General features: G+C 48.7%; 1 protein-coding gene across 1 annotated transcript; it reads right to left on the bottom strand.

Annotated features, from left to right (window-relative positions):
* Positions 1-1,099: 1,099 nt before the first annotated feature.
* PLAT (plasminogen activator, tissue type) lies at positions 1,100-25,396 on the bottom strand. The gene is made up of 14 exons (XM_045070952.1): positions 25,243-25,396; positions 13,855-13,952; positions 12,977-13,019; positions 10,973-11,110; positions 10,498-10,608; positions 9,948-10,122; positions 9,185-9,276; positions 7,547-7,721; positions 6,938-7,023; positions 5,548-5,743; positions 5,297-5,433; positions 4,993-5,133; positions 3,553-3,719; positions 1,100-2,019 (listed from the first exon to the last, which is right to left on the bottom strand). Exons 2-14 carry the CDS (start codon positions 13,915-13,917, stop codon positions 1,861-1,863), a joined length of 1,683 nt encoding a protein of 560 aa, XP_044926887.1. The 5' UTR covers positions 13,918-13,952; positions 25,243-25,396; the 3' UTR covers positions 1,100-1,860.
* Positions 25,397-25,524: the final 128 nt, after the last annotated feature.

The raw sequence follows: 25,524 nt of genomic DNA, 5'->3' as shown, positions 1-25,524 counted from the left end.
CAAGCACCCTTAGATTTCTTCTTGGGGCCAGACGGGCAGGGATGATACAACCGGTCAGCTTGCAGCCAAGAATAGGAGCTACAGCTTGAGCTAAGAAATAGTCTAAGAGGAGCAGAAAGCAGCATCCTTAAGGAACATACTAGCATGGACTGGTCTGGGAGTGCATGGTCTTTTTTTTTTTTTTTTTAAGTTTTATTTATTTAAATGATCTCTACACCCCATATAGGGCTCAAACTCACAACCTTGAGATCAAGAGTTGTGTGCTCCTCCAACTGAGGCTGCCGGGCATCCCATGGTCCAAGAGTTCATTCTTTCAGATGAACGGGAAAGGAAAATGGACTGGAAAGAAAATGGCCAATACTAGCTTTTCGGCTGACACGCGGTGGGATGCTGCTGTGTTGACAAGGTCACGCTCCCATTCCCCTTTCTACTACCCTGGGTGCTGTCCATGGAGTCTGCCTACCCAGCCTGCCTTCATTCCAACCCCTTCGGGGTGCATTTTCCCCCAGCGCATGCTCACTTCTTTACTTCAGTTGCACACAAGCCCCAGTAGCTCCGTGTTGCCTAGAGAATTAAGTCCAAAACTCAGTTTGGCCTTCGAAGCACGATAATCAAAGTTCCTATCTACATTCTTCAGGACCTTCACTTCTGACAACCTGTACAAAATCCTTCCCCATACTCCCACAGCCCACGTTGCTCTCCGGGTCTTTCTATTTCTATGCAGTGACATTCCTGATCTCAAGGATGCCTTGCCCATACCTCCCCACCAGTCCAAAGCTCGCCCAGTTTTTGAAAGCCCTATCTAACTCTGTTTTTCCTTAAGATTCCCTCATACTTCCTGCAACTGAAACCCAGTTTTCATGACCCATCTGTGTTGTACCTGGGTATTTCTTTAAGTACCCTATTTTCCTGTCAAACTGAGAACAGCTTTCCTCCCCCTTTTTACCTAGCATGTTGCCTTGTATACAGCAAGTGTTCTGTGTATGTCCAATGAATGAAAGGAAATATTTGAGATGATTTTTTAAAATGTGACAGTGAGTACCAAGAATAAAAGACCTGTAAGATTCTGCAGAAGTATAACAAAATTATCCCACTCAGATTGGGGAAAATATGTGAAAAATAATCTGAATTTATTATTTCCGCACAGTATAATACAGGGGCGTGGCAACAAAATAAAAACTAAAATGGGTTGATATAAATATACTAAAGCCTAGTTTATCAGTTACTAAAATGATACAAGTCTGTTTTATTATAAGGTTTATATAGAAAAAAAGATTTACACTATACACAAAAAGATTTCCTTCCAAGATCTGTAAAGTGGAGAAAGGGAAAAGCCAAATACTTGATTTAAAAGGTGGTGTTGAGGAACACGATCTGGCCAGCCAGCCCATCCCTTATTAGGAGGCCCCATTGGGCTTCCTTGTCACTATAAATAGACATTCCATTTCTAATGCAATCCTTCCTTCCTGAAGGATCTCGTTACTTTTTTACTATTGAGACATGCTTTTATCTTTGTGGTCCCATTTCCAAAGCTTCTTGTGGTGACAGATCAGGAGGCTGGGCTTCTCTTCTCCCTCTCTTCTGCCTTAAATGATGGTATTCCTGGAGGGGTTGGCGTTTATCTGTCTTCTCAGCTGCCAAACTATCTTCTGAAATCAGATCTTAACCCCCGAAAACTTCTAAAATGGGAAGTACCTATGAAAACCTATCCTCTCCCTCTCCTCTGGGTTCCCCCTGCCCCGCCACCTGCTTGTACTGTGTGATGGCTCAGCTCTGTAAAGAAGCACTTCGCCTGGGTGTGTCTTCTGAAGTAGAGGAAGCAGGGTCTCCCTGTGATTTCAGGGAACTGGATGTCCTTGGTCACGGTCGCATATTGTTTTGAATCCAGTCTAGGTAATTCGTAACCTTGGTATATATGCCAGGAACGTCTTTCTGCCCGCAGCCAATGCCCCAACTGATGATGCCAACCAAAGTCATGCGGTTGTCCTTCATACACACCAAGGGGCCGCCTGAGTCCCCCTGCAGTAGAGAGAACAGGTTAGTTGTTTGCCAAAAATGCAGATTCATTGAGGGGAAGTTAGGGTTAATATTTGTAGTCCTAATGTCATCTTCTTCAAAGTATTTAGTTCAGAGAGGGAAATTTTTATCAATGATCTTTTTTTTTCCAAAAAAATTTAAGATTTTTAAAAAAATTTTCGGTGTTCCAAGATTCACTGTTTATGCGCCGCACCCAGGCTCCACGCAATCCGTGCCCTCCTTGATACCCGCCACCAGGCTCACCTAACCCCCCACCCTCCAAAACCCTCAGTTTGTTTCTCAGAATCCAGTCTCTCATGCTTCGTCTCCCCCTCGCATTTCCCCCAATCCACTTATCCTTTCCTTCTCCTACTGTCTAGATCCTGTCCACGGTTAGGCTGTATCTACATTGCAAACTGGAATTGAGATAATTGCTCAGCCATTTCGGGCCATAACGCTCCTTCTTTTAACTCTACCACCCAGTAGTTGTGGCCTCAGGCTAACTGTGCTTCTGGTATTCTTATCTTGAAGATCGGGATCCTACTCTCTACTGTAAGAGGTCGTTCTGGGAATTAATTGGGAGAAAGCATGACATTTTGCAAAACTCTTGGTCACGGTTGGCCGTTATTGTCTTATTGAATCAAAATCACTTGTTTTTTGTTTTTGACTTGAAGCTTGCAGATCAAGGTTTCACTTTGCATACAACCTTTTATGACTGTTGAGCTAGGGGTACAGCTGAGGTTTCTAAAGAAACCATCCGAAAAGAGACAAAGGTTGTCAAGGAACTGGGGGAAAATGCTGATGCGATTTACCTTATAAGAAGAAAGCCCACGAAGTCTGCAGTGCAGGAGCCCTGCTTCCTTCTTTTTTTTTCCCCTCTCACCCCAGCCCCTCGATGGAGAGCCTGGCACACTGTAGGCTTGAAATGGCTCACTGATAACGGTGCCTTGGTTATATCTAGGTCCTAATCCCACAGGCTGGTGTGTCCCTTACGGGTGTCTGGTTATCACAAAACCGAAGTACCAACTCTGATAAGGATGCCAACACAGCCTGAAATAGTTTGCTTTCCCAGGTGACCAGCCTCCTCTTAAGGCTGGTATGAGTTTTTGAAACTTCTGTCTCACAATTCATCTGGGTCGAACTTCTGGGTGAGCAGCAGCTCCTCCTCCCCCATCCCTACATAGCGGACTCCAACTCTCCAGCCTCCAGAAGTCAAGCATCGCCTCATTTATGTGGCTTTACCCATCACTTCAATAGTCGATTAATTGCCTGGGCTTACAGGAAACCCTGAATCAGGTGGAGTTTCCGGGGTAGACACCGGGGAAATTTCCTGCAATTTAGATTTCTTAGGTTTGGGTAACTTTGATCTCACTCGGATGGTGTTATTTCTTTGAAGCCCTCATCTAGAATCTCCAGTGCCTCACCAAGAAGAACTCAACCGTTCTGGCTCTAACTTTTTCCTTGCTTGGAACCTGTGGGCCAAGAGCCACTCTTCCCCTTGGGAGGGCCCGAGTGAGGCAAGACCCCTGCATCTACCTGGCAGGCATCGTGCAGGTTTGCCTGGTTCCCACCACTCCGCGTGTCTCCAGCGCACAGCATGTTGTTGGTGATGGTTTTGTTAAACAGATGCTGTGAAGTGCAGCGGCGAGATGGGTACAGCCTGACATGAGCCTCCTTCAGCCGCTCAGAATAGAAAGGAGAAGCTGAAACAGAGAAGGGAAAATAACTTACGGTCTTAGGGAAAGTTACTTATAAACCTTTAGAAGGAGGAAGCCAACTATTCTAATAATGGCTAGTTTGGATCCAGCTTTCAGATGGATGGGCCTGAAGCCTAGGAAATGTTATCAATACTGCTTTGACTGACAAAACCAAATACTTTACTTCTTAAAAAGATTTTTATTTGTTGGGCACCTGGGTGGCTCAGTGGGTTAAGACTCTACCTTTAGCTCAGGTCATGATCTTGGGGTCCTGGGATCGAGCCCCATATCAGGCTCTGCTCAGTGGGGAGTCTGCTTCTCTCTCTCTCTGCCTGCCTCTATGCCTCCTTGTGATCTCTCTCAAATAAATGAATAAAATGTTAAAAAAAAAAGATTTTATTTATTTATTTGTCAGACAGAGTGCATGTGGAAGCAGGGGAAGCAGCAGGCAGAGGGAGAAGCAGGCTCACCACCAAGAAGGAAGCCTGATGTGGGGCTTGATCCCAGGACCCTAGGATCATGACCTGAGCCCCAGGCAGCCGCTTGACTGACGGAGCCACCCAGGCATCCCCCAACCTAGATATTTTATAGAGTTTATTTCGCTCATGGTTTCTCAGGAGCAGCACTATTGACATTTGGGGCCAGATCATTTTTTTGAGGAGGGCTGTGCATTGCAAGTATTCAGCAGCGCCCTTTGCTTCAACTCTAAATGTTAGTATAAACCTCCTTCCTCAGTCCTAACAATCAAAAATGCCTCCAGGCAGGGCCATTGTGTTCTGGGGGGCAAAGACCCTGGCTGAAAACCACTGGCTTAACCTACTGTCATTGAATTCTCATACTCTAAGGCACTAGGTGATTCTACCCCCGTGTTCCCAGTGAGGGGGCCGAGGCTCGGAGCTGTGTAACAGGAAAACCCATGTCCTGGCTCCCACCGCTACCAGGTGCAAATCTAGGGTGTGGACTCAGACCTACAGGACCAGAGAGTCCCAAGAGCCCCACACCCTAATCACCAGCCTCCCCTTCTCATCGGAACTTTCCTGCCATCTTAAGCCCTTCCAAGCACTTGTACTATTCACTCCTTTCTTGACCTGCATAGTGACCCTGTGAGGTGGGGAAGGCAGACGGTGGCTTCTTGGTCTGCGGGGAACATGACTACATTTACACAGCACCAGTGCCTGGGCCAGGGCTAGAACATTCTCGTGACTTCTTCCTCTCAATATTTGCATGGCCCGCTGCCCTGCAGACAGACAGGACGGAGCCGAGACTTCCTTCCACTTACACGCCTCGTGCTTGCCGTAGCCAGACAGCTCGCACTCTGTCCAGTCGGGCAGCTGCAGGGTGGCCTCAGGCAGACACACGGCGCGGACAGCGTCGCTCTCCTGGGTGCAGTGTAGCGAGTCCGACTGCAGTTTTAGCAGGACTGGAAGGAGATCGGGAAGAGAATAAGCCTCATGGGATGCTCCGTCTGATAGGAGGGGAGGAAGACGGAGAGGGCGAGGGCATGGGAGGCAGAGGTGGGGACGCCCATGGTGGGGCCGGGTGGCTGTCATGTCCTCTGGAGCAGGGACAATAGGACGTCTCACCAATATCATTGTTGTAAGTGTCATCATCAAATTCCTCATGAATGATGTATTTCTCAACCTCAAATTTCTGCTCCTCTTCTCCGGGGACCTCGCGGTATGTCCTGCCCAAAACCACCCTGAGGTGGTGGGGATTGTACCTAATGGAGAAACAGCCTTAGGATGCGCTGCTTGCTGGGGGGCTGCTTCTAACAGGCCCCAGTTTCAAGGCCTCAAAGTCTACGGAGACCTACTGGGTTTTTGGAAGTCCCTACCTCTCCTGGAAGCAGTGGGCAGCAGACAGGACCCAGCAGGAACTGATCAGTATTCCGCCACAAAAAAACCTCTCTCCCGGTGACCTCCTGTTCTTGACAAAGATGGCGGCCTGCCAGGGATGAGAGGTGATGTCTGTGTAGAGCCCTCCTTTGATGCGGAACTGCGGCTGCTTGTACTGTCTCAGACCACAGGTGGCTGGGAGAGGAAAGGACAGAGAAAGGAGATCAGACCTGCAGTCCTCAGGTGAGTTCCTTGAGCACCTACCCCGGTTTCTTCTCTTAGAACCCTGAGAGGCTGGGAAATTTTTGCTCAAGCTCACAGCGGCCTCTGGATTAGAACCCAGATTTGTCTGACTCCCAATGGGATCTTTCTGCTATGCTTCCTTAGCCCGTTTTTCCCCGTACCCGCCTCCTGGCTTCGTTAATAAGGTGGTCCTGCGGCTCCCTCCTGGAGAATGCCTGCCCCATTTCTCTTCCATCTACCCCCACCTTGCCCCTCCGTCAGGGCCTAGATGAGATCCTACCTCCTCATGCAGCTTTCTTAACACTCCCAGCCCACCAGGCTCCGAGCGAGCTTACTGATGCTGCTCACGGGGGACTCTCCAGGCATGGCCTTCGCTGTGAGTCCGCTGGTAGTTTGCGACTTACCCGCCCAGTTATGTAATACGTTCCTTGAGCAACATTCGGGCTAAATGTGTGTTCACAGGAATGGAGTCATAATAATCTATTCTCAGACAACTTCTAAACTAAGGTTTTTTAGCAAAATGTGCCAGCTTGAATTTCCTCTGAGTCTTCCTCTCCCTCCACCCACCCAGCTCCCCTGTGGGAAACGGGCTCTGTGAGAAAAGCTGGAAGAGTTCACAGCAGAAGTACAAGCTGTGGGGTCAGAGGACGTGGGAACAGACAGACACGGGCTCTGCCACCTGGAGCCCAGTGAGCTTCGGCAGCCACATGATTGGGAGCTGGTTTCCTCATCTGGAAACTAAAGAGAGGAAGACCACCTCTGACCACGCTGTCGGGAGAATGCTACCAGAGCACTTTGTTATGGAGGCAGCCATCAATGTGAGCTCTCCTCTTCCATGCTCACCACGACCTCATCACCAACCATTAATAAAGGCATCCGGAGAGAGAAGTTCAGAGCCTAATGAATTCTAAGAGAAACTGGCAAGTTCTCTTTCGCTTTGCCCCTTTGTGTCACCCTCGTGCATGGGGAATGAACACCTGCCCAGAGCGTTGCTTCAATCATGGAAAGCCCCTCCCCACCAAAGCCTTCCTGAAAATCTGGGAGTGACACAGTCTGAAGCAGACAGCTGTGAGGACATGGGAAGTGACAGAGGAAATGGTCAAGAGGGGGCTGGGCGGCGGCAGGTGGCCAAGGGCCAGTCCTTACAGCACTGGGGGACGTCGCAGTATTCCCACGTCACCTTGCGGTCCTTCAGCACATGACACCAAGGCTTGGCATCCCCATCTGGGTTCCTAGATGATAAGAGAGTTCAAGGTTTTCAATCACATCACAAGCCATGTGAGAGAGGAAGGAGGCTCAGTAAACCAATAGCCAAACAATGAGCTGGAAAGGAGGGGCCTGAGTTCCGAACTTGGCTCTGTCAGAGATCTCACCAGAGGAAAACAACTTTAGTTTTGTTTTTCTATCACATTTTCTATCACAACATTCTCCTCTGACAAGGATGTTGGAAGGAACTGTAAGCTATGCTGTGAGGACACTCTTATGATTCACTGGGAGAAAGGCGCCATATAAGAACCGAGCAGATGAGGCCCAAGTGGCTAAGGGACAGCACCTCGAACTTGCAATGTGGGCTGACAAACTGGTGAACTTCACTCTTTATAAAAGATGTTATGCTGGCGAGTGAATGGGGGTGACTAGATCATATCCCACCCACTGGGTCTTTCCTATAACTTGAGGTATGAAATCTTCTCCCATCCCACGCCCCAGTCCTGCCTTCTGCCCAGACATGAACCCCACGGACGCTTTGCTGCATACCGGCAGTAATTGTGGTTGCCCAGGCCCAGCGCCTGAGAATTGCTCTTCCACGCTGTGTAGACCTTGCCTGCTAGGGCTACAGAATTCCAGGAGAGGCAGGAGGTACCAGACGCAGTGAGGCTGTACGTGCCACGGTATGCTAACCCCTTTCCAAAGTAGCAGTCCTCATATTTTTCTGGAACAAAAGAAATCTCAAACTGAAACAAAAGTAATTTAAATGCTACCGCAGGTAAGTCAGGGTTTGCAGCTGGTCCTGAGAGGGGCGGCAGGCCTGACAGGATGAAGGCAGCCAGCCTGCCCATAGGAGGGAGGAGATAACCATCCCACCTCTCCCCTCTCCCCCTCCTCCTAGCCCTTCTACATGAGTGGTAAATGGCTTTCGGTTGGTGGGCCAGCTTTCATCAGTTGGATGTGGCTTCCTAGATTGCTGTGTGGAGAGATCCTTGAGGGTTCGTTCATGTTGGGTAGGAAGGGTCTATGCCCAACTGGTAGTGATTATTGCTGGAGCTGCTTCGAAGGTAATTGGGAGTTTCCTTGTTTATACTTGACAGGTTGTGGTGAACCGGGGCTCTTCAATGGAGTGACATGTCAGCAGACCCCAGTTTCTCAGATTTTGTCTGCCAGTGCTCTGAAGGGTTTGTTGGCCTTGAGCAGGAAGAGAGCATATGGACCTACAGATGCTGCCTATTTGCCCCATTTTACCCTCCTTTCTCCCCACTTGAAACTGGCAGAGTGTACCACTCTAAACGACATAAGGAACATGATCTTTAAGGCTACCTAGACCAGTGAGTCACAGTTTACTGATCCGTGGAGGGGAGAAGATGCTTTAGAATTACTGTAAAGGGTCCTCAAATTCACAGACATGTCAGACTTATCTGTTGGCAGAAGGCACATTAATATTGTGTATGAATATTTAGAACTTTATTTTTTTTTATTTATTTATTTTTAAAGATTTTATTTATTTATTTGACAGAGAGAGAGAGAGGTCACAAGTAGGCAGAGAGGCAGGCAGAGAGAGAGGGGGAAGCAGGCTCCCTGCTGAGCAGGTAGCCTGATGCGGGGCTCGATCCCAGGATACTGGGATCATGACATGAGCCAAAGGCAGAGGCTTAACCCACTGAGCCACCCAGGTGCCCCGAATATTTAGAACTTTAAAACACATGTTTTATACTATTGCAATATCATTATTTGTAAAAGCACCACAGAATGCATAGTGCTTTTTGATAATTTAGTATTTTTAAATTTGGAAAATCTTCTTATATTAAACATATAATATGTTTAACATCTCTCTCTTAAAAAGAGAGAGAGCAATGGAAAATACGCCCCTCAATCATGAAGGGGAGAATCTCCATTCCCCCTCAAAAGGCCTGGAAACCACCAATGCGGGCCCCCTTCTCCTCTGTACCTGAGGAAATGGAGGGTCGGGGGCAAAGAAACCAGCTCAAGGTCAACCAGTTAATTAGAGGCCAGGCCTGGGTGAAGACCTACATCTCCTGACTTGTCTTGCCTCTGCAATGAAAATGATGAACCAGCAGCCTACTCCTTTGTCTCCTCAGCTGTAGAAACACAGTTGCTTTATCCTCTGAGACTCTACTTCCAGGACGCTAGGGTTGGGGGGGAAGGGGAGGCCGCACTTACCCTTGGGGCAGGCTGGTGTGCTGCAGAACTCACTGCTGTACTTCCCTGCCTTGAAGACGTAGCACCAGGGCCTCGAGTCACGGTCGGGGTTTCTGAAAAAGCAGCCAGGGAAGGCCGTGGGAGGAGAGAAGTGAAGCCTCCCTCTCAGACCCAAGGACTCTGCATCCTCTTCCGGGGAAAAGGTCCGTGCACTTCCAGTTGTACCCGGGAGAGCTGGATCAGGTTGGGTGGAAGTAGGACTTGGCTACTGTCTCCATCTGGAGACCAAAGGGGGGTTAAGGACTTGTGCACAGAAGCCATGTTGACAAGGGCTGGCCTGGGATGATTGGTTTTATGGATTAACTTGGCTCTAAGTGCCCATTTATCTAATCGAACATTAATCTAGGTGCTGTGCTGAAGAGATTTTGTAGCTGTGGCTAATATCAGCAATCTGTTGAAGTGAAGGAGATTAACCCCCATCGTGTGGGTCGCCTCCTCCAATCTGTGGAAGGCCTTAGGAGCGAAAGCTGGGGTGGAAGTTCGGCCTCCAGACTGCAACAGAGAAGCCTGTCTGAGTTTGCAGCCTACTGGCCTGCCCACAGATTTCAGACATGCCAGCCCCCGCAGCGAGCCAACTCCTTGCTATGAATCACCATATTGGTAGGGAGTGTATTGGTTCTGTTCCTCTGGAGAGCCGTGGCAGATCGGCTCCAGGTCGCTTCCGGATGTAGCAGCTCCTCCCCAGGGAGGGGAGCAAGCTCAGGAGCGTAGGTGGCCCTCTCACCTGCAGTAATTGTGATTGCCAAGTCCCAGCTGGACGGCGTTGGGCCTCCTCCCAGTGTACGGCTTCGAGGCCAGCACGCTGCTGTTCCAGTTAACACACTCGGCCCCACTTTCTGCTGTGCTCCATGTGCCCCTATAGGTGATACCCTGGTCCTTGTAGCAGGTGGCACTGGCATCTGATTGAAAGCAGGACACGTGATGCCTCCCATGTGAGTTCCCCCTTCTGTCATTTAGTTTTCCAAAGGGGTTTCACGTCTGCTCTGTTGTCACCCCAAACCAGCGAGGCAGGTTTGCTGCTGAAGCTATTGGGGCACGGGTGGTACACGGGGCTGGCCGTGTCCACCAGAGAGACTCCAGCTTGGCTCCCAAGGCTCCGCCCATTGGGCCCAACACTCTGGTTTCCTAACCAACCCCTGCAGGATCCTTCCCTGCCCCGCTCCTCACCCCACCCCCACCGCCTCCCACCTCCCCACATCACCACACACTGCCTCTCCTTTCTGGGAAGACTTGGGATTCTGTCCCTCTTCCCGCACCGCCCACCTACCACTCACCTATTTCGCAGCGCTTCCCCATAAACCCTTCAGGACACTGGCAGACAAAATCTGAGAAGTAGAGAGCCTGCCGGCATACCCCGCCATTGAAGCACCTGGGTTCGCTGCAACCTGTCAGGGACAAAACAAGGAAGCCCCTGGTCACCTTAAAAAGCAGTTCCAAGGATAATAGGAGTGAGCTCCACGTGTCAGGCACTATTCTCAGCAGTTTATAAAAGGAGCTCATTTCATCCTCTCTGCAAACCGTGAAGCAGTTACACCCATTGTCCCCATTGGACAGATGAGGAAGCTGAGGCCAGGCTGGAGAAGGCATGGGCCCCGGGTCACAGTCTCACTTGTTGACTCAGTGCCTTCGCATGGGCCTACGGAAGAGCCCATGGGGAAACAATGGCTGAAGTTCTGCACGCATGCGCAGTGGTGGGGGGGGCAGTGGGAGAGCTGGAGCTCCAAGCTTGGGCTGCGAGCGCTTACGTACTTCGGACAGGCACAGAGTGGCAGTGTGGGCGGCCACCCACGCAGCGACAGTACTCCACGCGGTTGCCCCGAAGGCCCGGGCGCAGCCATGACTCGTTCTGCAGGTAGAGTGTCTGCGTCTTCTCATCTCTGCAGCTCACTGGAATGAGAGACAGGTGGCCTCTTGATGGCACAGCTGCCCAAACGCTGCCACCGCCCCACCCCAGGTCCTACTGAGAAAGTTCCTCAATCATAGTCATACAACCCATCTGTCATCCCAGCTGGAAGATAACACACATCTACCAATCAGTCACCAAAGACTGTGTTTGTCGTTCTTCCTTGGACGGACCCTCATCTTGGAAGAATTTACCTATCAAAATGCATTTACTAAGTGATATTTTAATTTTTCATTTTATTTTATATTTTTATTTTTAAAGAATATTTTATTTATTTATTTATCAGAGAGAGAGAGAGAGATTGGGAGAGCATGAGTGGAGAGGAGCAGCAAAAGCTCCCTGCTCAGCAGGGAGCACAATGTGGGGCTCAATCCCAGGACCCAAGGATCATGACCTGAGCCAAAGGCAGATGCCCAACTGACTGAGCCATCCAGGTGCCCCTAATTTTTCATTTTCTTTCATCAGAAATATGTACATGTATATAATTGGCTACCAGAGTTTTTGACCCATTTGAGTATTACCACACAAATGATGCATTGCTAGCCCAAAAGAAAACTGACATCATAGTGTGTGGGGGGAATGTGCTGCTCTCACTAGTATTTGTGACGTAATGAAAACGGTCTGAGTCCTCGCATTGATATTCCTGGCCTCTTCGTCTCTCTCTGTTTGCAAAGCAGACTGCCAACTTAGGAAATCTTCAACTTTTCATTAACTAAAGCAGTGACACATGCTCATTGTAAATAACATTATTGTTTCTTTTGGGGCTCTGCTGGGGCCAGGATACCCTTGTTGGAAATGCTGTGCTATCCAACAATGAAGGCTTGGAGTATAGTGTTCGGGCACCAGGGCGGCTCAGTCGGTTAAGTGTCTTACTCCTGGTTTTGGCTCAGGTCATGATGTCAGGGTCTTGGTTCAAACCCTATGTTGCACTGGGCATGGAGCCTGCTGAAGATTCTCTCTCGTTCTCTCCCTCTGCCCCACCTCACCACTCCCATGTGTGTGCCTGTGCTCTCTCTATCTCACTTTTTCTTTAAAAAAAAATTACAGCATACTTCACTCTGGGGAAACTTCCACTTTAAAAGAGGTGTTGCAAAGCCTTCCAGACCCAAAGGAACTAGGTCATGAAGGACGAGAGAGGAGGGCCCCACGTTGGTAGCTTTAGACTTGAAGCTGGGCCTAGATTTCTTCCAACCAGAGTCTAGACAATCTGGCTGCGAGCATATTCTATTTTTGGAATCTTACCTAGTGCTCATGGGGGATGTTCCTCAGGTTTCTAGAGTCGACTCTAGAGTGAAAAGTCTTTCCACAACTGTGCAACTTGTGTGAGGTAACCCAGGCTCATTACTCTGGTTTTACCAACCGGAAGACAGGTATGCACAGAGATGGCAGTTAACAAAGATGCCAGCAGGATGGAGCTCCCAGCCCAGAAAAGGAAACCAGAGGACCTGCGCAGCTGCATCCTGGCCACGGTGGTGGCCTTCAGGCCCATCATTCAATCTCTGGCTCTGTCTTCTCACCTGTGTAACAGGGCTTCGGGCCACTGAGCTGGCAGCCCCTCCCTCCCACCCTGCCAGCTCTGTGACTCCCTGACAGCCTGACTCCTTGAGGGCACGTCTGTTCCTGTCCTCTCAAAACAGGGCCTTAGTTAACTAAGTGAATGAGTAAGGGATGGGGGTGACACAGACATCTTCACAGAATCACCCTGCAAAATTTCACCTTCACGCAGCTCAAGTAAGCTGGGCGTGGTGGAAGAGAAACCCCGACAGAGCCTCCAACACCCTGAACTCCTAAGCCCTGATTTTGGCTCCCGCTTCCACAGACTCCCCCTTCTACCTCCCCTTTCACCTCACCTCTGTAAGATCTGGCTCCTCTTCTGAATCGGGTGTGGATCTCCTGCAAAGCGACCAGGGATGGAAAAAGGATCAGCACATGCTAGGCGTTTTAGGAATAAACGTGGTTGACCCACAGACCACTCACACCCCCACCAATCAGATGCCACCGGGCCCGAAGATTCCCCCTCAGGTATAGCTGGCCCCAGGTGCAATGTCCACTTCTTGCCTTCTTTTCTAATTCGTCCTCTCCTTCTAGACCAGTGCTGTCATAAGAGCTTTCTGAGTGATGAAAATCTTTAATTCCTGTGCTGTGCAGTGCCGTAACCACTAGTCGCATGCGGCGACTGAGCACTTGAAATGGGGCTAGTGCGACTGAACTGAATCTTTAATTGCATTTAACTGTAGCCGCAAGTGGTCAGTGCAGTGGTAGCCCACCTCCCTCCCCACCATGTCGCCGTCCCCAACTGTCTCCTGTAAAATCTCACTCTGCGGGTGTTACCCACTGGGCCCTCCATGATGCCCCTGCTTGCTGGGCATTTTTAGAGAGTGTGTCCAGGGTATAGTTTCCATCCCAAGTGGATAGTGAACAGCGTAGGGCGGCTTTCCAGCTTCATGGCTGCTGCACCACCTTTTTAAAGATGTCTTATGGATGAATGCAAACACACTCTTTAAAAACAGCTCCAAAGAAGGCAGTCCGTGCCTTCCAAAGAAGGCAGGCCATGGCCTATTTACCCAAGTCTGAAGAGGTGCCTACGGACCCTGAATGCTGAGCATCCTAGACAGAGAGGATCCATACCTACTGACTTCTGCTGCACCCCTGTGCTCGGACATAACCCCCGGGGGGGCTCCTGAGTCCAACGAGGGTACATGGCGGGCTCGAGGCACAGACCTCTTACCTGGCTGGACAAGGAGAGGGCTGCTCCAAAAAGCAGCAGAACGCACACCAGCTCTCTCTTCATTGTATTTATGGTTCCTTCAGAGTGAACCTTGAATTCTGGAAGAAGAAGTGGGGAGAAAAAGACTTCATAGTGGGATCGAGAAATCAAGGAGTGTGGCAAAGTTCGAGAACCTACGACTCGATCATGGCCAGTCCCTCCAGCATCAACTCCCACGGCAGGAAATGCCACAGGTGCCTGGAAGATGTTTTCAATTGTATATATAGTTTTTACTGTGGTAAGATACATAAAATGGACCATCTTAACCACTGTTATGTGCACAGGTCAGTGGCATTAAGTGTGTTCACACTGTTAGGCAACCATCACCACCGTCCCTCTGCAGAATGTTATTATCCTCCCAAACTGAAACTCTGTGCCCAATAAACAATAACCCCCATTCCCCTGGCAACCACCAGAAAGTACAATACTTTCTGTCTTTATGACTATGGCAACTCGCTCGCTTCCTCATCTGGGTGGAATCATAGACTATGGGTCCTTTTGTGACTGGCTCATTTCACTTCGCATACCGTTCTCAGGGTTCATCCATGGGGAACTATGTGTCAGAATCTCTTCCCTTTCATGTGTGTGTGTGTTTGAGTGTAAAGTAAGCTCTGGACCCAGCATAGAGCCCAACATGGGGCTTGAACTCGTGATCCTGAGATCAAGACCTGAGCTGAAATCAAGAGTCGGATACTGAACTGATTGAGCCACCCAGGTGCTCCCAACTCTCCTCCCTTTTTAAAGCCGAGGAAGATTCTGTTGTCTGTATAGACCACATCTTGCTTATCCATTCATCCGTCAACGGGCACAGGTGGCTAGGAGATTGTCTTGCCCAGAGATCTCTGTGGGCTGGCTGAATAGTGAGACCACACCTGGCGCTTCCTGGCAATAGTGTCCCGGTTTGGTGTCCTCAAAGTGAATTCCTGCCCTGGGGTCAACTAGGTGGAACATAGAAATGTCCGCTCTGAAACCTTTTCTGAGGACACCATAGGGACTCTACGGCCAGCACCTCACAGAGCCAACCTACCCCCATTACCTCGGTTCTCACACTTAGAACTCCTTGCCCAGCACAAGAAATGCTCTTCTGCTCTGGCTCTTGCCCTCCCCGCTGCTCCCTTGGAAGGTCTGTCTCTTATTTTACAGGCAGGCCCGGCAAAGTACAGATAGGCAGAAAGGAACCGAGCCATCTGGCCTTTGGTCATAAGACTCAGATCCTCCTAGACCCCAAATTCCCAGTTTCTATGTGTCTTTCCCCAGTGATCATGCCCTCCACAGCTTAAACTAGGTTAGTTGGTCGGGGTGTTATTTTGTGGTCTGGCAGGCCCACTCACTCCTTTGTCCACAAGAATTAAATCAGGCATTTCTTCCTTGACTCATTTCCCTTCAGTCACAACAACTTTCGGTCCCACCCCTCCCCCATCGCCAGGATCCTCAGGGCCCTGTTAGATCAGAGGCTTCCAAGACTTTTTCATCCGGTTCTGTCTCTGGCTCCTTTGTTTCTTTGCAAAGAACTTCCCTGTTGGAAGTGTCCGTTCCCTCACTGGCCACAGGCCCCCTTCAGAGCAAGGGTAAAAAGAGGGGGTGGGGGGGAGGATTCTTTATGCCCCAATGCTTCTTCTGGGGCTGCTGGGGACAGGCAGAGGAGGACAAAGGGAGCCGGGACAGGGATGAGGGGAGGGAGCAACGGGGGTGGGGGGGTGGGGGGGTGGCTGGTCAACAGGATTCCAAGGAGCAAATGCAGGCGAGGCTCAGAGGCCTGGCTCACCAACCAAGTCCGCCCCCGCCCCCTCCTCCTCCTCCATGGTGAAGGAAACAGAAAGAAGGCAGGATCTAATCTGCCTTAGTTCTAATTTGGAGGGCCAAGGACCCTCCTCATAGGATGTGCTCTTTGAGGGCCTTTTCTCCTTGGGAGAAGGAAGCTTACTACTACCGGCTTCTCAGAGTTTCAGAAGAGAACAGTAGGGAGTTGAGCCCATGGGCAACGAGAGCCCTTGGTGGAATCTTCTGATTCTGGCCATGGGACCTGCTCTGGCTTTCCTCTTTCTTGATAAGAAAGAGGAAATTTCCCTTCTTAATTTTATCCCTTTTCTTTTCTTTTCTTAAGATTTTATTTATTTATTTGACAGAGAGAGAGAGATCACAAGTAGGCAGAAAGGTAGGTAGAAAGAGATAGGGAAGCAGGCTCCCCACTGAGCAGAGAGCCCGATGCGGGGCTCGATCCTAGGACCCCAAGATCATGACCTGAGGCGAAGGTAGAGGCTTAACCCACTGAGCCACCCAGGCGCCCCTTTATCCCATTTCTTATTAACTTTTAAAAATAGACCTTGTTAAATGCATCCCCTCTCTTTCTTCCGGATGTTAATCCTGTTTCACAGACGCATATAGATTGTCTCATCCTTTATTATCTTGGCTTTATGAAGAAATTCTGAAGCAATGAATGAGTACATGAGCCATGCATCAACAAGGAACTTAACCCTCGTTAGCACTGCCTGTCAAACCAACCAGCCCTTTCCCAGAGGGTTATTTTCATTTTTTCCTCTGGATGCCCACCAAGACAGTTTTATTATTTCAAGAATTCGGGGTCTTTAAAAAAAAAAAAAAAAGACATCTGGGTCCTTCTAACTGGAACATAACTCTAGATGTTGGAAAATTGCCAAGTGAGAAGTGCAGTATTGACACATTTGCATTCTCTGGACAAATGGGGGAGGGGGACCAGATGGGGAGGCGGAGCATGATTTAGTATGACTTCCATTGTGGCTCCCACACAGCTGCATCATGGGAAAACCCTTGACAACTCCAGGGGCATAAGGGGCCAAGGAGTCTATTTTTGCCTTCTGCTCCGGGCAGTGTCTGAGACAGTCTCTGTTCTGTCAGTCCTTATCTTCCCTCACTTTGGGGGGACCTTGCTAGGCCTTGAGCCGATCCAGTGATAATCTCAAACAAGACACTAGCTCCATCTCGTTGCACAGAGGCAATGAGAGCATCTGGACGGGCTGAATGGGGTGAGGGATGACAAAGAAGTGAGTCATCCCACCAGCAGACAAGCAGTGTTGTCCAAAGACAAGGGAGAAGGAAGAGGGGAGGAAAAAAATGTGTCCTTGTTTTGCCTTCATTAAAGAGGTGGGTGTAGAGGTCTGGGGGCAGTGCCTGGACAAAAAACAAAGTGAATACCAGAAACAGGGACTCAGACTCTGGGACCACGGGGCCAGCCAGCGCCAGGACAGGCTTCTACACTGTGAACAGGGGCTGCCCCCAGAGGCTGGAGTGCCCTGTGTTCGTGGTGAGGAGGGTGGGGGGCGAGATGTATGGAGTAAGTGTGAGAAATCCTTCTGGGCTCATTTTACAAATACAAAGACGACTTGTTATTTTTTTTTTCCCGTGTTCTCTTCCTTTTGCCTATTTCATAGTTTCCCAGAGTCAGAGAACTAAAAAAGCAAGGAAGTAAGAGAAAGAAGCAAGAATGAATGGATGGAGTGGGAGGTAGGGAGAAAGAAAACCACCAGGAGGTCTCACTTTTGTTAGACTGGAATCCCTGAATCACTGAAGACATCGTCGTGTGAGAGTAATGGATTCTGCAATGGCATAAGGCCTGGGGACCCCAAGGTCCCAGGGCCCCAGGCCTGTCAGGTCCATGTTAGCACGTGAATTGATTTCTGCAGATTTGCAAAAGACACCCTCTCTGGTGGATGGAATTCAGCAGGCACAGAGCTTGGCAAATGGACAAAGACTCTGTGCAAAAAAAAAAAAAAAAAAAAAAAAACTAAAACTAAAACAAAACAAAACAAAGCAAGCAAACAAAAAAAGACAAAAACAAAAACAAAACCCAGGATACGGGCCTGGCAAATTAAGCATGGCCTGGATTTCAAGGAGACACGGGTAGAAATCCTGGTGAGGGACACAGTCTGCATGTCTGCATGCGAAAGCCTCATCTGCTTCCAGAGCTGCTCTGACCTTCTGTCTGGAAGCTGCGCTGGGTCTTGCTGGCAACAGCAATACAGTGACTCCGTTCCCTGGTCCCTCTGAACAACCATGAGTGATGACTGTTCTAGGGGAAAAACGGGAACAATGGACTGGTAACCAGGGAGGGGGTTACTCTGCCAGAGCCAAGGAAGTGTGCCCTTGTGCCTGAGAAGTCAGTGGTCACGCTAGCCAGAACTCGGGATTTATTTTGGCAGCAGTAACATGGGGCAAGGCTGCCTGATGGGCGCCCATTCATAGGTGTTGGGTCTGCATTGGGTGAAGCTGCTGGAACAGCGGCAGGACAGCTAGAAATCCTGGGAAAAAGTAGATGAACTGTTGTCCTCAGTGCCTTTACATGTCCTTTTTTTTTTTAATAGATCTATTCATTTGAGAGAGAGAGCACATGCCCAGGTGGTGGGGGAGTAGTGATGAGGGAGGGGCAGAGGGAGAGGATCTCAAGCAAATGCCCCATGGAGCCCAGACAGGGGCTCAATCTCATGACCCTGAGATAATGAACTAAGACAATGACCCGAACTGCAGTCAGGAGGCAGACACTTAACTGACTGAGCCACCCAGGGGCCCCTCGTGTCCCTTTGCATTGATTGGCCTTTTCTCTCCATCTTCCCCCTTAAAAATCTGCCTTCCAGAAAGGGACTGGTATGTTCATTCACATAGGTTACATTGACAGTAAAAGTTGATACACCGCCCTTCCCAAAAGTATCTATATTTTGAGGCACAAAAATCAGCTCCCAGGGGCACTTGGGTGGCTCAGTGGGTTAAAGCCTCTTGCCTTCGGCTCAGGTCATGATTCCGGGGTCCTGGGATCGAGCCCTGAATCGGGCTCTCTGCTCAGTGGGGAGCCTGCTCTCTCCTCTCTCTGCCTGCTTCTCTGCCTGCTTGTGATCTCTGTCTCTTAAATAAATAAATAAAATCTTAAAAAAAAAAAAAAAATCAGCTCCCAGGGATGCAAAACCAAGTTGGATGGACTCTTGAGGTTTCCTCCAGGGTTGACACACTGTGGTTTCTGCCATTATGAGAAGAAATGATATAATGGGTATAAACTGTGAAACACTTAAAAATGTGTATTAGTACTTTTATTTAAACATGACCACATGTGTAAAATTGATCTGCAATAGAAGAACTGTGCAAATACAGTCACTCGACCAAGTTCTGTGGTTCTAGGTACAAACAATGCAAATGCCCCTGCTGGTATAGAACTCAGGGACTGTTTTCACTCTTGCCAGCAGGAAGAAGACAGAAATATGAGCGAGCTAGAGGAGCAGGGAAATTGCAAGGGAAAGACAAAAGTAAGTTGATACTATGATCAAATTTTACACCGTGTGCAAGGTTTGCTAGCTTAATCTTTGGTAAAGGAGATTCTCAGATTATTACTGCTTTGCAAAGCTTCTCTCTGGAAATCTGAGTAAGAAAAAGTCAGTCTCCAAGAATACCAATACTTTAAAGTGACTCATAGCTTTAAAACAAACAACACCCTCCTTCCACCCCCCCAACCACCATGGCCCAGAATGGATGCCAACAAATTAGAAAAGAAATGGCCCAAGGAAGAACTCCTTGGAGTAGCAAAGGCATCTCACTGGGACAACAGAGGGGGTGAGAGGGCAAGAGGAGTCCTGCCCCCATATGCGGGGACCCCCCCCCCAAAAAAAGCTCACCTTTGCAGGTTCCAGATGGAACACGAGACGGGAGCCACACTAGCCTCGCAGCCCCGTCTCACTTACACAGGTCCCGCTTTTTATAGAGGCTGTGCTCTCAGAATAAAAACCATTTTCAAAAACTGCCATCATGTGAACAATTCTTAACTTCTCAATCCTTAACTTTCTGTGTGTCAAAGTTTATTTTCTCTCTTCTTGAAGAGCCTGTTTCATAACGGACAAGAGAGGAAGAGCCTGTTTCTTATCTAATATGATCCATTCCAATGAGGTGAATAGAACAGAATCCTCTGCTAGCTCCCACCCATCTCATGAGTTACTCAGGGCAGAATTCTCTCCAAAACATCTTCAAACCATAGGCGGGGGGATGACTTGTGACTTGAGTTATGTGAAACTGACCAGGCTACTCCAAATCTTGGCACTGAGCTCTGTCGTCTACTCGCTGTCCATAGTTTGCCAGGTAACGCTGGTTGCTTGGAGGAAATAGGGGAGAGCTCTTTGTGGGTCTAGGAAACCAGAAGTCCATCCTGCCTCCTTTTAGGATAAAAACAAAAGAAACCCTTTCCTAATAAACTTTTTACCCGGAGAAGAAAAAACAAGGTTTAGCTGACAAATGCTAATGCAATTAGTGCGATAAAATGTTAATCCCAAAGTCTGAATTTAAACAAACCCCTCAATCTGAGGTTGATCTAAAACAATGTCTCATTTTAAGCATGAAGGTAGTTCCTCATGATCCTCCCACTCCCTAAAGTCAACATCATTGCAAAGCAATGAAATACACAATCCTTTGGTAATTCTTTAGTTTACCTCCAGATTTCAACACCCATGAGTCAGAAAATTGATCAGAAGCTTTCCTTGTATCGTTACTGAATGCGTACACGTTTTTCTTGGGCTCATAGGAAAGCAATGTTACGATGTGTTTGCAAGAACTGTGTGTGGGTTAATGCCCCTTGCTCCATGGGCATTGGAGCACCTACCACTCGCCAGGCAGAGTCTACAGAACCTTAATATATATATAATATATGTAATACTATAGAATAGCATTCTATAATATATAATAGAATAATAGTATTCTCTTGTTTTTACGAATGAGAGAATCAAACTTCCAAAAAGCATCAGGACCTTGGCCCTAAGGCGGGATACGTGGTGAGAGGTGGTGTCAAGACTCGAACCGACACTGTTTCCAACCCTCCTTCCTGCGTCCCGATGCTAGACCGTTATGTTTTTCATGCACTCAGAGTTGCTATTTGGGAAGGACAGCATGTTACAGTGCAAGGGGCATAGTCTTAAGTTCAAATTCCATGACACAACCATGACACACAGGTTGTGTATGGTTTCCTGGATTTTTTAATGGGCCAATCACTCCCACCTTGCTGAATTAGAGAAGAAGCAGGCAAAGGCCCTATGACACAATGGCCAGTGCACGGTAAGGTCAACCGTACTGGCAGTCACGAGCGTCCTTCAATAACAGGGGCACCGGCATGAACAGCTTCTCCCTGGAAAAACAACCTAAAGCTACCAAGACAGAAAGATGCTAACATCTACGGGGTTCCCCACTGTGGTCAAGCATTAATACCCAAATGCTCCTTCCTCGATCATGTGGACATCTTGTGATAACCCGCAACCAGATTCTTCACAACTGATCTAAAAGTTCGTGCCTTTCATCTACATGAACAGGAATCATTATTTTCTGGATATATGAGGTAGTGTCTTTCACCTCATTTTTAATGTTTTCTTTCTTTCTTTCTTTTTTTTAATTTGCCTCTCCGGGACCTATTTACATCAGGATTATGCCGGACTCTCCGAGGAAACTGGAATTAGTGCCTGAGACCACTGGGAAATCAGGCTGCTGCTACTGATAAGGCCCGTCCGAAGCAGACCACATGGATGTTTAAAAACCAGAGACAGGAGGCTAGAAAAATAAGGAAATCGGAGCTTCCCAGAAAAAGAAGAAGAAAAAAAAACTTCCCTTTCTCTCTGCAGCCCAGGGGGCAGACACTGGCTCTTGCTCCGATGAGGCAAACTAAAGCAAGTTTCTCTTTTCTATGAACAGGACAAAATATGAAAAGCCAGCAGGAATCCAGCTGACCAGCGGGCAGCCTTTCCCTTTTAGATTACTCATAGCAGGTTACTGGGCTCAGCTTCCCTGCTGACTGTCCTGTCCCCTACCTGCAGAGGCTTCAGCTGACATCAAGATGTTCATGCAATGCTCTCTTTCTCAAAGGGGCTCTAGAGCCGCTTTGCGTGTCCTCCTTGGGCGATATCTGTCAGGTCCGTGACCCCAGCCCCTCTCCTTCAAGCCCCAGCTCAGTCTAATTTCCTCCTTTCTTGGATTCATGGGCAAAGATCTAACACCTCTATGTATTCACCATCAAATGTTTGCAGAGCACCCACCACGGCCCATGCACAGGCTCCATGGTATAAGGACATATATGCTCTGTCCGCAAAAACTCATAGCTTAGGCATGGGACAGACAGGTAATTAGGTCCTCATAGTACAGTGAGATCAGCGCTGCGGTATACGCAGGGAGGTCGGGGTAGAAGGCGGAAATGCAGAGGAAGAAGGGGTCTTAGTAGAACGTAGAGGAGCGAGATCTACTTCCTCTTGGTGAGGTGAGGAGCTGGTCAAGGTAGGTTTCCTGGAATTGATATTATTATATAAGCCGCTGGTTAAACAAAATAAAGAAGTGCTCCTCAGAGCATAGGGCCAAGAGGTGACCGTTGCTGTAAATGGTCAATAAATGCTGTAAACTGGTCATTTTGTAAATGATCAGTCGTTTACAAAGCCTTGTGGTCTGGGTAATAGCAGCCAGCAGCCAGAGCCCCTTCCTCTTCAGCAAACACCTTCCACTGGACAAAGGAATTCGATTCACACATCCCAGGCTCTCCCTTCGAGGGCTTTCCTAGGAGGAAGTATGGTTTGGAAAGCCCGAGAGTTCTAAAGATGCAGGAGCCTTTGTGGCCTGAGTTCGGTGTCGATTCCCTAACGTCTGGTTGCAAATTAATGGACTATCTGTGACCATGTAATAAACAGAAAAGGCTTGGCATATGAAGGTATCCCAGTGTCTAGGTTCAGCCTGACCTTGAAGTGGGTTACTTCAGAGGCTCAAGGTAGAATCAGGTTTTCTAGATCAGGCCCCAGACAACCTCTCCAAGCCGCTGATGCCTGTGTCAGAGCATCCCATAGGCAAGCCGTGCTCACCTGCGCATAGGCCCGCTAGTCAAGAGTCACCCTGAAGACTGTGACTGTTGACACAAATGGTGCTGGGTAGCTGCGAAGAACATGCAATTGCATTAAGTTTTATAGGCAGAACAGCTAGTTGGTATTTCTTGGATAATGGTAATAGGCACCCAAACTTGCCCAAGTCATCCCTTTTAAAAATGTTTATGAAATGCCTGTTGTGTGGCTAACACCTTGTTCATTTTCCCTTTGGCACTCATGTTACTTTTCAGGCGATCGAGAGCCTTGTCTGTCACTCTACCCTCTTCCCCAGAAGTCAATTTCTCAAGGAGGAGAATGGACAAAAGATCGTCAAAAAAATAGGCTATTCTTATGTGTAAGTAGACAACGAAGCCAGTATTGGGAGACCATGTGGATGGACCTGGGGTTGGACCAGAGTGAAAGATTGCTAAGATTTTTTCTGGCTCTGACTTCCCGTGAGTCTAAATTGTCCTCGTTCTTTTATCTGGTTTGATTTGAGACTACCAGTTTTGTGAGCTGGTTGGCTTATAGCCTGAAACTCTGTACAGAATTTTTCTCCGTGCAAAGCTAATGACCCAAAGAATAAATGAAGAGAATATTCTGGCCACTCATTGTCCCTCGTAGCCACCTTATCAGAGCAGAGCTGAAATTCCCTCACAGAAAGTAGACATTTTACTCTAAAACCACAGACACACGGTGCCAAATAATCAAGTGAGACTGAACATTCCACATCAACACCTAAATTCTTCCTCAGCAGCGGCACTCAGTATTTCAAAGAAGTGCATGGACTTTGAGTTTGGATTGGAGCTAAGTTCACCACCATTCTTGGGAACCATGTTGCCCCCTTACCTGTCCGATCAAAAAGAACCGGCACACATTTTAGAAGCTTTGGAAATGCTGCTCCTTCTAAACAATGATCTTAGTCAAAGGGCCCCTTCCGTTGCTATAAAACCCCCTAACCAGAAAAGGTGCTGTTTGCAGATTAGTACCAGGGCTCCCCTGGACAGAAAGTTTCCCCCCGATGCTCTGTGGTCCCAGCCAGTCATTTACAAAAGCATTAGATGGGTATGGTCACTGAGTACGGCCGGGCCGCTGGTTACTATAGTCTGAACTGTACTGAGCATGGTTCTACTGTAACCCAAGTCACTACTGTCCCTCAGCTACCCCCTGGCTGCTGTCCCTCTGCAGGAGGAAGCCACTGAAGAGTAGCCCAGACTCCAGGAGTATCTAATAGGAGGCATCCCAAAATAAGTCTGGAGTCTGGACAGAGACTAAGCCACTGGGCAGAGGGGAGCTACCCTTTACTCTTGATGAGATCCAGGTTTGAGGTCAGCATCTCTGAGAACACTTTAGGTAGAATAAAGTAATGGGTGGCATGGGGCTCTTTCTATTTCAACATTCATAAATCCCTGCTGGTTCCCGAGCCTGGCTCTGCTCTCACAGGAAGCCCTCGGGCTGACCGTCATATATTGATTCTGGACAAGTCAGCGTCTACATCCCAGAATGTGTCTTCTTGCCCATGGGCAGGAACTGCTGAGGAAGTCACCTTCAAGGGACTCTGCTTACTAGTTGTATTTGCAATATTTCTTCATGGAATTGCAAATGCACACACACACACACACACACACACACACACAATTTTCCTCTGCAAGAGATCACCGCTATTAATCCGACCTGACCACCGGGTAAATCCTTTCCACACTTCTTTGCATTTGAGTTTGTCGCTAGTTACCTGGGAGCTCAGAGTGTTCTCCTACTTCTCTGGCTCCCTCCCGCCCTCCCTCCCAGGGAGGTTAAGAAAATAAAGATAATAACAGCGAAAATCTGGAAAGCCCTGATAGGCATCGCGCAGAGCACCTTAGGAAGCAAAACCATTCATTTTATTCTCCCCGCCGTAATTGCAAAGTCCTTAAAGAGGACCGCACACTTGCACATTGGGCCAAAACTGACCAGTGGAGATGGAGGCTGGGGATGTGCGGAGGGAGAGCAGAGGCCTTCTCTTTCCCAACACTTTCCACCTACTTAATTCTGCTCTGAGGCAGTCCTGTGCCTCACTCCCCCATTCCCAGCCTCAGCTTCTTAACAGGCTCACCGAGGGGGGGGGGCAGCCAGACACCGCGGACCCTCCAGGCTCTGCTAGCCACAAGTCCTGAAGGCAGCGGCGGATGGCACTTTTTTTGCCCATTATTCATGAGCGGATCCCATCGTCTCTTCAGAGCATTTGTCCCTAATTCTTTGTACTTTCTCCTTTACTCTGCTGAGACTTTTCTCCAAGAAATAATCCCTCCTATTCTCTCTTCCCCGAACGCCCTCCAAAAGCCTTCAGCCCATCCCAATGAAATGCAGCTACAAAAAGCAGGCTCCCTTGGGACTCGGATTCTTGCTAATCCGCTTTTTGCCTGAATTACAAAGTCAGTCCCTCATTAAGGCATTCTTCTATTGGCGCCCTTTGCCAGAAAGATTTTTTAAGAGAGGCAGGAGGACTTGGACAGACAGAGAGGCGCAGAATTCAACTTACCGCCCCTGCTTGCCTTCCTTCCTTCCCTCCCTCCGAGACAGCTTTCTCTTCAGCCCTGGGCTCTTGCAGGACCTCAGCTCCAATCTCCCTGCACGGCTCTGGCCTGCTTTAAATTTCAAGGCAGGGGGTGGGGTCAGTGGCCCTGGGTGGGCGGGTTTCTCTGCAGCAGGAGGATGCCCAGTGGACAGGGCCAGGAGGGAGCCCAACGGGGCGGGCCTGTTTTTGTAAAGAGGGGGAGGAAGTTTCTGATGGAAGCAGCACAGCCCGACCTGGCTTAGGGCC

The sequence above is a fragment of the Mustela putorius genome, unplaced genomic scaffold (genome assembly GCF_011764305.1).
Source record: "Mustela putorius furo isolate JIRA1106 unplaced genomic scaffold, ASM1176430v1.1 tig00003976_pilon_pilon_pilon, whole genome shotgun sequence".
In the NCBI taxonomy this organism is placed as follows: Eukaryota; Metazoa; Chordata; class Mammalia; order Carnivora; family Mustelidae; genus Mustela; species Mustela putorius.
Note: the sequence above shows the minus strand (reverse complement) of the source record. Positions and strands in the feature narration are given on the sequence as shown.